Consider the following 15,874-nt stretch of genomic DNA (forward strand, 5'->3'; position numbering starts at 1 on the left):
CACAGCTGTGCCTCGATATCTCACCTCCTGTAGAAGATCTTCCCCTACAGCTAATCTGAAAACACACATCACTACATGGATGAATGTAGACTTTTCTGACAACACATCCCGCTGCTGTTTTAACTGCCCTGTGTACATTTGTGCACGATTTCGAGTTCAGTCTAATTTCTTTTATAGTAACACAAAAACTTAAACAGGAATATGTAACATCGCATTGCTGTTTACGACAGAAAAAGACTATCATTCGTAGTCTCTGCTAGAATATTGCAACAAGCAGATTATAAAATCTGCTTGTTGTTCTCTTAAACATATGACACTGTCGTCTGCTGAATGTGAAAACTGACACTTAGTGAGTCTGAAATTGAGTTTCAGTTTTGTGACTTATCTTGCTTGTCTTGCCTCCAGTAAAGCATTTTTGCCCCTGGGAACTCGCGCCGTCTGCATCAAGTCCAATATAGCATAGAGAGACATGATCTGAGCAGAAAGAAAGATCAACTGTTGGTGTGACTGAGGAGGATAGCCTCCGGACCACACCGCCGACACCCCAGACAATGCTGTTAATAGTGTCCCATACATCTGACAACATCTTTTCATTTATGGCGGCTGGGCAGAGGAGGCGGGATGTTATCGCACATGATCAGTGAACCTCTCAGACTCATTCCAATTGAGTGCAGTGCAGCTATCCAGCTTCAGTGAGGAATAAACTCCCCAGGTTGGCTTTTCTGCATTAATCATTTTGCCTGCTGCCATTATCACCCATCAAGATAATCGTTATCGTGATAATTTATAGGATATCGCCACTGAGCTCAAAGCGCAGGTTTCTACCCTTCTTTTCATATATTAGTGCCAGTCTGTAAAATTAATGTACCAGTTTTATTGTGTTTTTGCAAAGCTCTTTTTGCCCTCTTAAGTCAAGGATCATTGAGTGTGGGGAATATAAAACAGTTCTCTCCCCCTAACCTTGTGGCATCTGTTTAGAGGAATAGATAACATTGACAGAATTTCAGTAATTTGCCTGTCAGAGATGAAAATGAGGCACTGCAGTGTAATGGTGAGGGTCTGCAGAGGAATGGAGTGGTCAGGTTTTGCTTGGACTGCCTCGCCACAAGAGCTTTAAATCAGAAATGGGAAGGAGCTGGGGACAGTGGGGAATTGCTACGGGCATTAATTTAGCACCGAGTTCAGATGCATTCATCTTTCTTTCCGCTTTTCCTTCTGGCAGAGGCTCTCTTGAGTGCAGGAACAAAATTGTTGTCTCCGAGTTTGTGTGTGGCTTGACTTGCCCTTGTGTGTTTTGTGTGCAAACAGAGACACTTCAGTCTCATGCATAGGACTCCATCTACACTTTTTACTTGGAATGCCGGGGCCAAACTTTGTGGCACGAACGAGCAGGAGGGCCCGCTTTGTCTGAGAAACTCATTAGAAAGAAAATGGAAATCTTTTTATCTGTTGTCCTTTTGCCGTGGCCCTGAAGCATGGCTACCTGAAGGGAAAGAATAAGAGAGCAGTTAAGCTCCCACTTGTTCTTTACCCACAAAGGGTGTTCTATGATCAAAGACCATATTTTATAAACCTTGATTTAAATAAAATGTTTTGGATTCTCCTCTTCTTGACTCTTTGATACTGTATCAAAGGTAAAATATGTAATGAAGTTCTGTAAATGAATAAGCTGCTCATGTTTTACAATAACGTAATGGAGGGGAAAAAGTAAAATTTTAATGTGCTGTTCTCTAATATCTGCTTTGCTCTCTATCAACAGGATTGGCCTTTTACTTCTGGGCAAGCCTCTGGACAGAGAGATCACAGACCAGTACCGTCTGATTGTCACCGCTTCAGACGGTAACCCTGGAGGGGTGAGGCACAAATCTTTTCACGTATCAACTGGATTCATTTAGAGAGCTGCTCTCTTAAGGGAAACACAGAATAATAAAAGTGCTTGGGTAGGGATTTTGATCTAAAGGTTGTGATTTTCATCAAAATGCATTTTGTTGCATTAACTGTCCGAAGAAACTAAATTAGAGCCAAGGTTAAATAACAACATTCAGCTTTTTAATCCTATTTTGTTTTAATAATTTTTTTAAAGGGCGTCCCATTTATGGAGGCCCTAGTCCTCGACGTGGACGTCACACGTTCGAGTCCCGGCCTGATGACCTTTGGTGCATGTCCTCCCGGTCTTTCACAACCCACTTTCCTGTCCCACAACTGTCAAACAAAGTCCACTTAAGCCAACAAAACTTTTAATTTAACAAAACAAATCATGTTCTGGCTGGCTGTGTGGGACTCAGAATTAATGTTTGAGTTGATCAAGTTTATTTTCATGAGCAGAGGGTCATGGCTTCCGTTCATTTATGGTGCTCCATGATGGATGGATGGATGGATGGATGGATGGATGGATGGATGGATGGATGGATGGATGGATGGATGTGCATATATGTGTATAAAACTATTAGAATTTGTTCCATCTTAAATGACAGAGAAATGGATAAGAAAGGAGAAAACAACGGTAGAAAGGTGGGGAAAATTAACTAAGAGAAGAGAAATAAGCATAAAGAGAATACAAGTTAAGACCCTAGAAGTTTGCCTTGACACCTGCAGAGAGAGGAAAACAAACAAGATCGAGAAACCATAGCAACAACCAACACATTGACACTATTGAAAAGTACACCATACAATTTAATACAAGATATACTCAGTGGCAACCGCTGCTCAACGTGTGAATATATCTGGAAAAACACCTGAATCTAAACACCTGTGGGTGTGTATTTGGGAGTGCGTTTGTGTATAGAAGGTTCAGTTTTGGATGTGACACACACATGACTCCAGAGCCTTGGTGTCCGTTCACCACTGTCCACTTTATTGCTTTCAGGTTTTAAATTTCCAGTTACACATCGTTGCCACTATTGCTAGATGCAGTTGTGTATCACCAGTGGTACTTGTACCACCGTTTGAGTTCAGCAGGTCTGTTATTGGAGTGAAAAGTCTGATTGTGTTACTGCACTTAGAAACCAAGAAATGACGGTTAATAAAATTGTACTAGGTTTCCATTTTTCATGCTGTGTTCATTCAGAGTATAAGAGAAGTCTTTTCAATTTATTCAAATTAGAGACACATGACTCACCAATTTTTTATCTTTACAACTGGTAGAGAACATCAGTTCATTTCCTGTTAATTGTTGGATCTTAATACTGGCAGATGAAGACAGACATTAAACCTTTGAGAGTGTTAGAGCTGAAAAGTTTTTTTCTTTTTTTTTTTTCCAAGTTTAATTTCTCAGTGTTTACTTAGTAATGTTTGTATATGTTAGATTGTTTTTTTTATGCCCACCTGCTTACCTGACTTCAGATTTTGTTTTTCACTATTTCATACCTTTAGTTGTTCATGGCTTAGTTCATTTTATTTGAATGCCCTATTTCTTTTAAAAGATCCTACTAAAAGTTTTATACTGTATTATTTTTTCATAATATAGCCGTGAGTCCGCATTTAAACTAGCAGAATCAAAATTAGAATATTTACTTAACCATAACCATAATGTATAAGTTGCAGTGTAAAATTTGCACAAAGTTGAGACCTGCTCATTTAAAATAAAATAAAAAATAGACAAGTAGGCTCTTAACAGGACATCTCAGCCTTGAGAAAGAAAAGACATCAACAAACATTGATGCTGCCTGCGGTTTCTCCCTTTGAGAGCTGATAATCACGTAAACTGTCTTAATTTAATTAGACTTCACCTCAATTGGCTCACTTTTCAGCAGCTGCCTTCATTCCAGGCAGAGGTGAAAGGCACTTTCCCTTTTAAGATGCAGTGTATGATGGGCAATGAACATTAGCTGATGAGCTGTCACAAGAGTGATGTTGATTGCTGACCCCTCACCTGCACACTCGTAACTTATTGGCAGGCATAGTGCATCGGACTCTATGTTCCTGCGTTTATGTGATACGTCACAGAGGGAGAGAGGCACAGTAGGACGGCGCCTTGGTAAGAGTGAAAATAGGAGGTAATTGAGGTCCACGTAGGTTGATGCGTCAATTCCCAGTGTGAATTTACAGTCTAAATGTTGTGCGCACAGCTATATAAAGATTTTTTTTTTTCTGTTGCACAAAATCTTTCTCATAGAGTGTATTAACGTTTGATTTGTGTAGGTTCTATGTCACAGCTAGAGAGTAATCCTGTTACAACAGCAAGAAAATTAAATGAGAGGGGAGAAAAGGCTTGTGGGAGCGTGGAGGTGAGGAACTCATTCAGTGCTGCCATTTTGGCCAGAAACACATAAAGGATCAGAAGTGCAACGTTGTATTTTTTTATAGATTTTTTTTTACCTATGTTTTGCTTTATATACTTTTTTTGTGCAAATAGACATTGCGAAGTTTAGGTGCCACAAGGAGGTCAAAAGTGAATTATATTTCTTAACATCTCAGATCTTGAATTTGCATGCAGGCAACATTGCTTCTTCAAAGTAAAGGGTGATGGATCTGAATTTTGATATTTAATAGCAATTACATGAGTTTTCGCCTCATATCAAAAATCAGCAGCCGTAATCTCCACTAAGCTGTTTCCTTGCTCTCTGAAAGTTTAAATAATTGATGCCCCTGATGCAGGTGGTGCGCAGACGGCAACGATCAAACGTTCACTGAATACTTTCATGCAGTTTGCCTTATTTGTGTTGTAAATATAAAGTGTCGATCAATGAACAGAAATTTTTTGATCACATTAAGAACACTGCAATCCACTGATAAGAGACCATATTCTGCAAATGTTCTTTTTATTCTGACCATTGATTGGCTGGTCCAATACTGACTCAATCTATAAACACATCAACCCTTGACATGTAGTTTCACACGCTTTTTTTGAGTAAACTTTTTTGATGCATAAATTCTGTTAGTCTCTTATGTTGAGTTAGATTTGAAACTATGACATCATTCTGCATGGTTTGTTTGTGTTATTGTCCTTACAAATTTAAATGCTAGGCTGCAAAGAAAAACAGAAGGAGAAGCTTGATGAATGCATCTCTAGTAAAAGATCTTGGTATCCCACCATGTGGCATTTTTCTCTTCAAATTGATTTATTAATTAAAAAAGAAAACTTCCCAGTGACTGGGGGTGCGACAAAACTCTTAACTCAGATTATATTAGTTTTCAAATGAGAATTTCTTATATAAAGGAAAACAACTATCCAAACTAACCTGGTTCCATGTAAAAGCATTTCAAACCGGACTTAAGTATTGAGTTTCACAAGGCTACACCAATACTTTTTTTTGTTAAGTATATACTCACTAACAAATATACTTCAATGATTTTCTGACCACTCCAGTGCCAATAAAGTTAAGTAAAGTCACGGTTAGGAACAAACAAAACGACCAAAACTACAAGCCTCTATATGTGTGTGTGTGTGTGTGTGGGGGGGTGTGTGTGTGTGTGCGCGTGTGCGTGTGTGTGTGTGTGTGTGTGCGCACGCAAAATGGAAAGAAGAAAGCAAGCACTTGTTTGTGACATTTTTCCTTTCTATCAGCTAGTTTTGCACAAAACAAATTGTCCTTTTTTAACAGATTTCTAATTTTGTACTCTCCTCCGACTTTAGTGAAAACTACCAAGCTGACTTAGGTCCCAAAAATTCACCCTGGCAAGTTGGATCGCTCCTGGCGAGAGCGAGTACCAGACTTCTAATAGTCTGGTTGTATCAGTCGTTGCTAAACAACGTTTCTGGTCAAGATTATCTCTTAAAAGCGAAGGTCTCAGCAATCACCTCTGTACCTATCAGACAGCTGATTTAGAAGATTAGACATCAAAGAGCCTCATCTATCTAAAGTTGAATCAAAAATCCCATCTCATTAACCCAATTCAAGTCCAATGGGTTGTGACGATTTTCTTTCTTCTTTGTCACAGGTAAGTCCAACCACAGTTGGGAGTTGACCTTAATTTGCCAATAATAATTGACCTTAATTTCTTTGAAATGAAAAATGATTTGATCTCATCACAACAACAACAGCGTCCTGCATTCATTCACATTGTCTTTTCCTTTGGAAGTGAAGACACTCATGTAAACAACCTCAACATTCCCTCGGCGTGTCTTTTATAGATGTTACAGTGCCAATGATAATTAACAACAAAGAAAAACAATAACAAAGGATTCCCCTACGATAGCGTGAGGAGGCTCACGATAACTATACCATGTGACAATCGTCCCGTTTCGCAAGAAAGCTTCAAACAGCTAATCTCTCGCAGGTATTTTCACCCACTGGGGCCACGCCGCAATCACACATCTTTCCATCCCCAAAGAAATGCAGTCCATACTCTTATTTGCAGGCATATCTGCCCTGCAACAATGCAGCTTCTGCATATGGTGCCATTTTCTGTGTTGATTTATTGAAGCACCACAGGGGTTTGAACTTTGTCCCTATATGAAGGTCATAAGCTATACACTTGTCCTCAGAGGCTCTGCTAATGAGTGGTGCAGTGGGGAATTGGTTTAGCCAAGTGAGCTATGGGATCAAAAAACCCACAGAAACACTAATTGAAAACAGATGGCAAGATACAAATGTAATTTGATTCACTGTAATCAATGTGGTGAGAAAAAACACAGATTGTTGTTATGCGATCATCTAATGTACTAAAAGCACAGTTAATAATTTAATCAATATTTTAAAATGTTGCTTTATTCTCAGACTGCTTGCAGCCTGAGAATAAATATAAAAGCATCTTTCTCTTTTAATCAAAACCCAAAGGTAATTCAATTCTTTCTTTGGCCCAAGCTAAAATACATTAGTAAATTCAATGTTAAAAATGTCCAGCCATTTTTTTTTATCAACAAACAGCAATATTTTGGATGTCTTTTTGCAAATGGTGTTGTTTTTAACATTAAATTTCAAACCATGTATTTACATGGAGTGTATAAAAACATACATCTATTTCTATGACTAATATCATACTAAATATTTAGATTTTTAGGTCATTTGAACTACCCAAATTATTTGTACTTGGCTATAACATTTTGCACAGTTGATGAAAGAATAATTTACATAATTTGAGTTAAATCAAAGCACACCTAAAACATTGTTTTTTTGTTTTGTTTTTTTTTCTTTTTGTGTGACAGTGTAGAAAAAAACAACAGAAATTAGCCAAGACATCAGATTGTCTATCTGATTTGGATTTTATCCTCAGATCTAGTAGATCTTTTGGCAGGAGGATAATGATGCCACCACATCTGAAGTAGACGTTACCATATATTCAGAATGAATATTTTTTTCTTTAGAACATGAAACCAAGCAGTAGTGATTCCAATATTCATTCTTTCAACCAATAAGCAACTTATGGAAGCATTTGAAATGAATGGATCTTTTTCAGCCAGTAATAAAAAAAATAAAATATCGTAAATGAGACAAAGATGTGAGACAGCTGGACTAATCTGTGAAACAGAATGAGTTTAAAACAATTGATTTTATTTAATTTTGCTCTCTCTCTCTCTCTCTCTCTCTCGCTAAGAATATGTAGAAAGGCAGAAAACACAGGAGTAATTCTAAATCGGTAATTAAGCAACCTTTTGGGGTGATTATTTTTACAAAATATAATCAAGTGTTCCACAGAACAGTTGGGCTCTTTTAATAGGAAGTGCTTGTTGTGCGATAAAATGTGGATCAGTTTGGCTTTGTGTTGATATGTTGTGTTATTATATCTCAGTTCTCAATCATCCATCGAGTCATCACCTATACAAACTTATCATCTATGCAAACTTATCATCTATACAAACTTATCTTTGCAGGGTTGTGGGAGATGGGGTAAAGGTGGAGCTGGTGTCCATCACTAGCGGTCATTGGGCGGGAAGCAGGATACACCCTGGACATTTTACCAGTTCATCACAGGGCAACACATAGACTCTGTCATATGTTCTGTCTCTCCTAACCCTAAACAAACAATCAAATTAAATTTATTTCCTGCTTTAAAAAACAACATTGTGAGTTGATAAAAAAATAATAAATCTGAAATCATATAATGTCTGAACGTTTTTTTTTTTTGTTTCTTTTTGATGGGGTCCTGTTTGCATAGTCTGTATGTAAAGGGATGAAGGGCGTACAATTTACTCTTCATTATTGTTCTACTGCTTTAGAATGGGGTAAGATGCTTTCTTTGAAGAAGTAATCCTCTCATTTTAATTTTTATTCCATACATGTTTTGGGATTTTTTCCATACCTAATCCAGTGCCCTAAAGACAGCCCATAGTCCAATGTTCAAATTGTTGCCAGCTGCATTAAACCAAAAGTATCTTGGAATGATTTAGATGGAACCTGTGAGCATTCAGTGTCTGAAAGTGAGTAAATCTTTTTCAACGTAGACCATTTGCGTAATGTATGTGAGATTGACGCATTATCTCATTGTTGCAACATCTCAGAGAGCTTTTTCGATAACAGTGGTGCAAATGGGCTCAGTTGCAACTATCTTGCCACCAACATGTCCATAACAAAACAACAACAAAATGCCCCTAATATTATGACTGCTTGATTTCACTGTTGCTTCACCTTATGCCAAATGCACAAGGTGATGCTGGAAGATGTTACACAACCGGAATGGAAAGCAGGTACTCAGAAGTGTGATAGGGTTATTAGTTTTTTTTTTCATTGTGTTTTTCACTCACTTTTCTTTTAAATCAGCATGTGAGAAACTCTTGAATCCCGGTGTTTCTTTTCCTTCCCGTTTTAGACGTCCACTGCTACCGTGAGCATAGTGGTGACTGATGTCAATGACAACGACCCAAAATTTAACATCACCCTCGGCACCAATTTTACTGTTCAAGAAGAACAAGTCAATCTGTTTGTTGGACAAGTCAGGGTAAGTGAAATGTTACTTAAATATGATAATTCTGTGTTTTAAAGTAGTAATATATTTTTCATTTTAACCACTACACAGCTACATTTCTGATACAGATTGCAACGTAAGCTATGACTTAGTTATTGTTGTCACTGTCCATTGAAAATTACCTGATTTTATTCAACACAGTTGACTCACAGTTCCCTCCCTGATGGCTGCCTCGGCTGAGCTGCCAAGTGTAGTCAGATTTTCTTATTACTCATGTAGATTAAAGGGCCTGAATTCTGTCAGTGGATTAATCAGGGCATTCAGATAGTTGACATTGTCTGCCAGCATATCCAATATGATCCAGAAGAAGAATACAAACCAACCTGTTGTTCTTGTTTTTATAACCGTTGTTGTTTAAAGAATCTACATTTGCAGAATAAGCACAAACATTCCTGTACTTATTAAAGCCCAGAACAAGTTGGCAAAGATATTTAGGTTACTATAGGATTTGACATTAGTTGTTTAACTGGTCTCTCTTCTATTGCTTTCTATTACATACAAGGGTAAACAGATGTTCATGTCAGCAAGTTTTTAGTGTCTTCTGCAGTTTAGCTGCGTACACTGTTATATATTTATGAGTAAGCATTATGAGTTTATAAAGTGTGAAAGAGAACAAAAGGACACGTGAAAGAAACTTGGTGTTTGCAAGCGGTAAAGCTTTCTTGAGTCTCCCTTGCAAGTGTTTCCTCACAAATACAGCGAGCAGCTAGAAAGAGGCTTAGTCCAGTCCACAAACTCCCTTCGTCTTGCCCTGGTTTGAAAGCCTTTCTGAGCTGGCAACTCACCATCTTGAGCTGAGATTGTCACCAACTAGAAAAGTACATCAAAGTGCTCAACTCAGCGCCAGCCTACTCTCTGTGTTGCACTGGGAGGCTACATGTACCTTCCTGAAGCCGATTGTGAAATTTGAAAGGTTTGATTTTACTTTTCGTACAGCATGTTTTTATTCACAAAATCCCAACTGAATGTAAGAACAATCAGTGTAAACAGCATGGATTTGGTGAACATGTAAAAAAAAAAAAAAATGCAATTCTTCTGACATTAAATTATGACAATGCAGATTGACGTGTTTATTTTCTGGTGGACAATTGTCTCTTATCATAGTTAGTTCATCAACAGATGTGCTGTTGATGAACTGTAATAAACTAAATTAAGCAATTTAAATAGATTAGTCTCATCTATTGAAACAGATTCACTCGTCTCTCAATTTCGACTGTGATTTGCACCTAAAGGATGAAGGGATTTTTAGATTTTCTCAAGAACGACTAATTATTAAAGAGAGAAAAATACAATATTGTAAAACTGCTTAACGAGAAAGAAACTAGAGGCTTTACTGTAATGACTAAAACTGCTAAAGAATCCAAATGTTATCAGAGTCAAAGTCTCTGTACTTTCTGGAAGTATCTATTAGTCTCTCACAAGCCTAAGGGAAAGTTATTTTATGGAAGAACCTTTCTAATGGTTTCAACCTCACTGTAACCTGAGAGGGAAAATGGCAATGTGTTTGAGAAAAAAAACAGGTGAAGCCTAAAGTTTCAGAGCCTCAGGACTGAGATCCAATACAAGTTTTTACGATGACCCAGAATACTAATATTCACTTTTCTTTTCTGAACTTAGTTGATCTCTTCAGTACCATTTTACAACCACTTAACTATTTTATCCTTCTCAAGCGGCTTGGCAAGCCAGAGGGTCTCTTTTAGGACGGGATAGTGGTGCTAGTTTACTTTTGGTACCTTTATGATGGATGTCCTGAAGGTTTCGCACCTTGGGTCATGTCAGAATCAGATTAACTAAACAAAGAAAGTGTTCTGAAGTATCAGAGCTACATTAAATAAAAAGAGCTCTCCTCAAAAATTAACACCTCACCGTATTGTATAATGCACATAACGTGGTGATCAGTCTTAGTTTTGATTTAATTGGACACGTTTTCTTGCTGAGTCTCTCTAAAATCAGTAGTTTCTTGGCAACCAGAGCCTTTGTGAAGAGACGTTGTCGCGAGAGACTCAATAGCCAATAAACATGGATTATGGCGTAGCTGCAGGAACAGGTTGATGGAAGAAGACGCATATTAACAAATACGGATGTCTTTTATTGCATCTGATTGATGGCGTTTATTAAAAGTAGCGCCACATTAATGGTAGTTTTGATGTAAGCAAAAAATATAGACTTGTTTTGAGGAACCAGCTTAAAGAGAACTGCTTTAACGGCTGAACGCAAGGTTGATTTTGGAAAAATTATATAATCCAGAAAAGCTATCTGAAGTGGGAAAGTTGAAAGTCCTCCTGGAAATGAAAGATCAACAGTAAGTGCTGTGGTGTTCTTTTCATTTTAAATAATTTATACTGGAGTAACAAACATCCCATCACTGAGTTACAGAGCACAAATAGGAACATTCTCTGGCGTCCGTGTTTTAAGATGGGAAAGAAATGGAAAAAAAAAAAGTGATTTCTGTTACAAGGTCCAACTTGCTTCACTAATCCCACTTAACTGTGATCATGCAAGGTACATACCATGTGTATGGTTTCCCTCTGCTGAACTGTAATAACTAAAAGTACAACTGGCTCATACTTAAGCACTGGAAATACAGAAAATCTTATTTTCGTGCAAATCTGTGCTTCAGACAGATAAGAATACATTTTGTAATCCTACATAGCTTCTTTGAGCCTCATGATGGGTTCATTGCCTCACCTCAACCCATCTACAGCAGCATAATCCCTTTCATTTTTTAAATAAAGTTAAATTGACTTCTTTTTTTTTTTAAAGTCCAATATAAATGTGTTCATATAAATAAGAAGCACTCAAAATATCTTTACATGTTGGAAATTGAGCACTTTTGCAGTACAACATAAACCAGAACTTGCCTTTAAATTTGTGTTAACTATTATTTCTGTGTCTGCCTTGAGTATATTTTAGTTTCCTTCTGGTTTATCTATCTTGAGGTAATCCTTTCATGGTGGAGAGTCATTCCTTCAGAGAGAGAGAGATGCTATTTTTCATGCAGGGAGCACAGATTTGCATTTTAAGACATCATGCTCATTGCACAGCATTTGAAGAGACCGTTCCCCTCGGGATGCAGCTTCTAAATAATCTTGACTTGTAGAGTTCATTTGTGAAGTGTGTCATTATGCTGCTAAGTGGTCGGATTTTGCCCTGAGGTAACATATAGAGCGTAAAGACGGTCTGCCCAGATCCCAGGATATAGGATTCATGACATAGCGTTGAACACACCTGAACCGGCCAGCATTTGCTAAAAGCTGTGAAACCTGATAGATTTTATTATTTTTTTTTGTTAACTGACAGTGTTACATGAATACCAAGCATTTCTCTCAGTTTCATCATTCCTTTCTGATAAGCTAAGAAGTGATCAGTAATTGCTAAGTGCCTTTTCCCAAGCCTGAGTAACTTCTTGAGATGAACATCTTGTGCCTAGCTGAACACATTTAACGCTCCTTTCAAAACAGGAGCCTCCAGCTCCCTATTGCGTGACATGCTAAGTGACCGTCCGAGTGACAGAAGAGCAAGTGGATGAGAAGCAAGAGTGTTGAAAATAAGCTACTATTTGTGTCCATTTAAGCGTTTTCTGTTAAAAACATGATGTTATGGTAAAAACCATCTGCCTTGAATTCACCTGCAGGGTTGGAGACATAATGGAGGCAGCCACGAGGCTCCAGGCAGCTGCCATGGGTTTGGATGACTGGAGTCTAAATACATAATGCTATTAAGTAGCTTAATGCTAGCCTTAAAGTGCTTTGGATTATCGTGACAGTAATTGGAACCAGTTCCCACCTGTTCTTTTTTTACACACACTTGAATAGATTAGCAAAAATCTGGCTACCACCGCTGACAGTCGTTGTTCTGGAACCGATAACTCATGCAACATTTAAACCCATTCTCCCTGCTCTCAGCAGGGGAGCCATAGACTCAGCAGCACTGACAACTGGTGGACAAATTCATAAGAGCTTGTGTCAGGATCGTCATAAAGGCATCATGTGAAATTCCACAGCAGTTTGACTTATGTTTTGTTGTTTTCTGGATAAACTCTGTTTGATGATTGAAACTGTGTCTAACGACCACCAGGTGTTTGTGCACACGAGGTGAACTTGACTAACTCCCCCAAAAGCAAAAAAAAAAAAAAAAAAAAAAAGGAAATCTTCCTAAAGCTGAGAAACAAGTGGCTCTTTTTTTTTTGTCAGAACAATATCTCCCAGGTGTAGAATCACCATGAACACTTTGAATGGGAAATGTTACTTTGGCCTCGGATAGTAAATAAGAAGCTGCTACATGGCTAAATCGAGTCAGCTCCTGGGCTGCACTTCCATTTATCCAGATGAACAACTCCTAAATGCGTCACTTAAACCTTAAAGGACATATGGCACATTATGTCACACACCTCCTCCTTTTGTGGCTACATTTCTTTTTTCTTTTTTTTTTCTTTTTTTTGATCTATGATGCCCCTTGCAATCTGTTATAGGAAAGTGCTAAACATGTAGAATAGAATGAGAAACTATGTAAATTCCTCTGCATGTCTGTATTACCTCTGAGTAGTAATGCAGACATTGTTTCTTTTGTTTTCAGCCACAAATCTCTTAACTTTCTCTGTGGTCATGTTTGACTCTGTTTCTTTATCGAATGTTTTATTCAGAAATAGATTATCAGTGATTTATTATTTTATTGCAAGGTTTACAAATCACACATTTGCTTGAGTTTCCATATCCAAGATGAGAAATGAGACTTAAACGTTGTTGTTTTGGCTCGGCTGCATCTCTGAAGCTTAAGGGGCTTTGTTGTTGAGAGCTTTGTAAATATGCAAGGCATCGAGACAAAGCCAAGCTCCAACAAATCATGTAATGGATCAAACTCAAACCCTGTTGCTGTTTGCATGAGGTGAAATATGTGTTCAGTTCGGTTTTAAAGCCTGTTAATCATCTGATAATTCTTTGTGAATATTTATCTTTTTGTTATTACTAGTGAATTTAAAAAACATTCAGTGTTTTCCACTGTTTATCAGAAATATTTATTTTTGTGATGTTAAATTTTACAGAACAATACTTTTCTGTTAAGCTTTCCTCTGATTATTTGAGATCTGTTTTCCACTGTTTCTTTTCATGTAATTGCTGAGTTGCTAGTGCAATAAACAGAGCTAATTATGGCCACTTTACTTCAAGAGTTTGCCAGCGCTCAAGTGTGTCTGTTTAAAAAAAAAAAAAAAAAACAGCAGTTACAACTGCTTGGCAGCTTAAAGTCACTGACTCGTATTATTTTTTCTTGTAGAAATCCACTCATTTTAACACTCTGTTTGGTTTTCTTTCTCCTTAGGCCACTGACCCTGATGCAGGAGCCAACGGTCAGGTTTACTACCGGATTGTCAATTTTCCTGACTTGTTTGTAATCAGTGCCAACGGAAGCATCTACACAAAACGACCTCTAGACAGAGAGTTAAGAGATCAGTATAGCCTCATAGTTGAGGCCTCAGATGGGGCGGTAGACCCTAGAAGAACCGCCTTGACGCTCTTAGTCCAGATTCTGGATATAGATGACAACAGCCCGGTCTTCTCACAGCAAGACTATGTGGTGAATGTACCTGAGAACAGCCCAGTGGGGACTGTGGTTCTGAAACTAAGTGTAAGTTTCTCTCATCAAAGTCACCATTTTCCCCTTCCTGTATCCAGAAGTAGCATTCAGGCTGGTTATTCAGTGAGAAAATTGTCAAAATGGTAAAATCTGTAGCAACCAAATTACAGTTTTCTTGGACAGACACACTTTCTCTCTTACCACAGGCACTTTTTGACAGAACAAGACCTGAAGCGTTTTTTTTTTTTTTTTACTTGAGTCACATCCAAACTTCGGTAGATCCATCCTAACTGGCAAACATCAACACACACCACAAGATAAAATAAATAATAATAAAAAAAACAAACTGAAGATGTTTGCATCCGGCCCTAACACTGTCGAACATCAACATAAATGTGTGTAGTGAGCTGAGGCATAGAGAAATCGTGCGCGCGTAGAGCAAACATTAGCAGGAGGTCGAATAATTGCTGGCATATCATGAATGACATCACCCAGACAGGGATATAGCAGGAGTTGGGGAGAGTGAGAAGGAGATGAAGGTAAAGAAGGCAAGGGACTTGAGTGACAGTAGCTGTGTGACACCTTCATAAACTATACAACACCACCTCACCCCTGAACTGACACTGCTGGCAGGTTAGATACCCACTGGGCAAAGGGAAACCCAACCAGAGTCAAATATGTACCAGATTTGCATTAGCATTGGCAGCACTTTATTTTTATCAATATAAAGATGCCTTCAGGTGTATACAAACTCCCATAACGCACAGAACTTCATCCGTCCATCCATCATGTTCTGCTTAACTACGGTCGGGTCTCAGGGGCAGCAAGCTAAGCAGAGAAACCCTGACTTCCTTTTCCCCAGCCACTTGGGCCAGCACCTCCAGGGTGTTCCCAGGTCAGCCAAGAAACTTATTCCCTCCTGCATGTTCTGGGGTTTCCTGAGGGTTTTCCCGGCCCCTCCCCCCTCCTCAGTGGGATGTGCCTGGAACACCTCACCAAGGAGGAATCCAGGAGGCACCATAACCAGGTGTCTGAGCCACCTAAACTGGCTCTTCTCAATGTGGAGAAGCAGCGACTTTACACTGAGCCCTTTCTGGATGACCAAGCTTTTAAGGCAGTGGTTCCCAAACTTTTTCTCCTGGGCCCCCCCAGTGGTTTCGAACATTAGTGGTAGTTACATAAGAAAATGGGAAAAAGGTTAACTGATGTGAATATTTTTTGCAAGAAGTTGTACATATTATTGAGTGAATTACATCAAATCTAAATTCAAGGTTTAGTTTCTTTCGAATTTCAATGTTATCCATTTAGGATTTTTTCATAAAAATAATTAAATTAAGGGCACCGGTGCATTCACACTGCAGCCTGAAGTGATCCAATTCAGATTTTTTGGCAATTCCATTTTTTTTTTTTTTTGCCAGGGCCGTTCACACTGCCAGTAAATGCGACCTGTATGCGTTCA

General features: G+C 38.4%; 1 protein-coding gene across 13 annotated transcripts in view; it reads left to right on the forward strand.

The window, feature by feature from the left end:
- Positions 1-15,874, forward strand: part of LOC103133520 (protocadherin-15) — a 191,749-nt gene that overhangs the window by 116,639 nt on the left and 59,236 nt on the right. For all 13 annotated transcript variants that reach the window (XM_016667929.1, XM_016667930.1, XM_007545284.2 and 10 more), the window contains 3 exons: positions 1,760-1,853; positions 8,689-8,817; positions 14,161-14,466. In XM_016667929.1, coding sequence (XP_016523415.1) covers positions 1,760-1,853; positions 8,689-8,817; positions 14,161-14,466 — 529 coding nt within the window. The remainder of the gene's footprint in view (positions 1-1,759; positions 1,854-8,688; positions 8,818-14,160; positions 14,467-15,874) is intronic.

The sequence above is a fragment of the Poecilia formosa genome, unplaced genomic scaffold, assembly GCF_000485575.1.
Source record: "Poecilia formosa unplaced genomic scaffold, Poecilia_formosa-5.1.2 Scaffold12, whole genome shotgun sequence".
NCBI classification, from domain to species: domain Eukaryota; kingdom Metazoa; phylum Chordata; class Actinopteri; order Cyprinodontiformes; family Poeciliidae; genus Poecilia; species Poecilia formosa.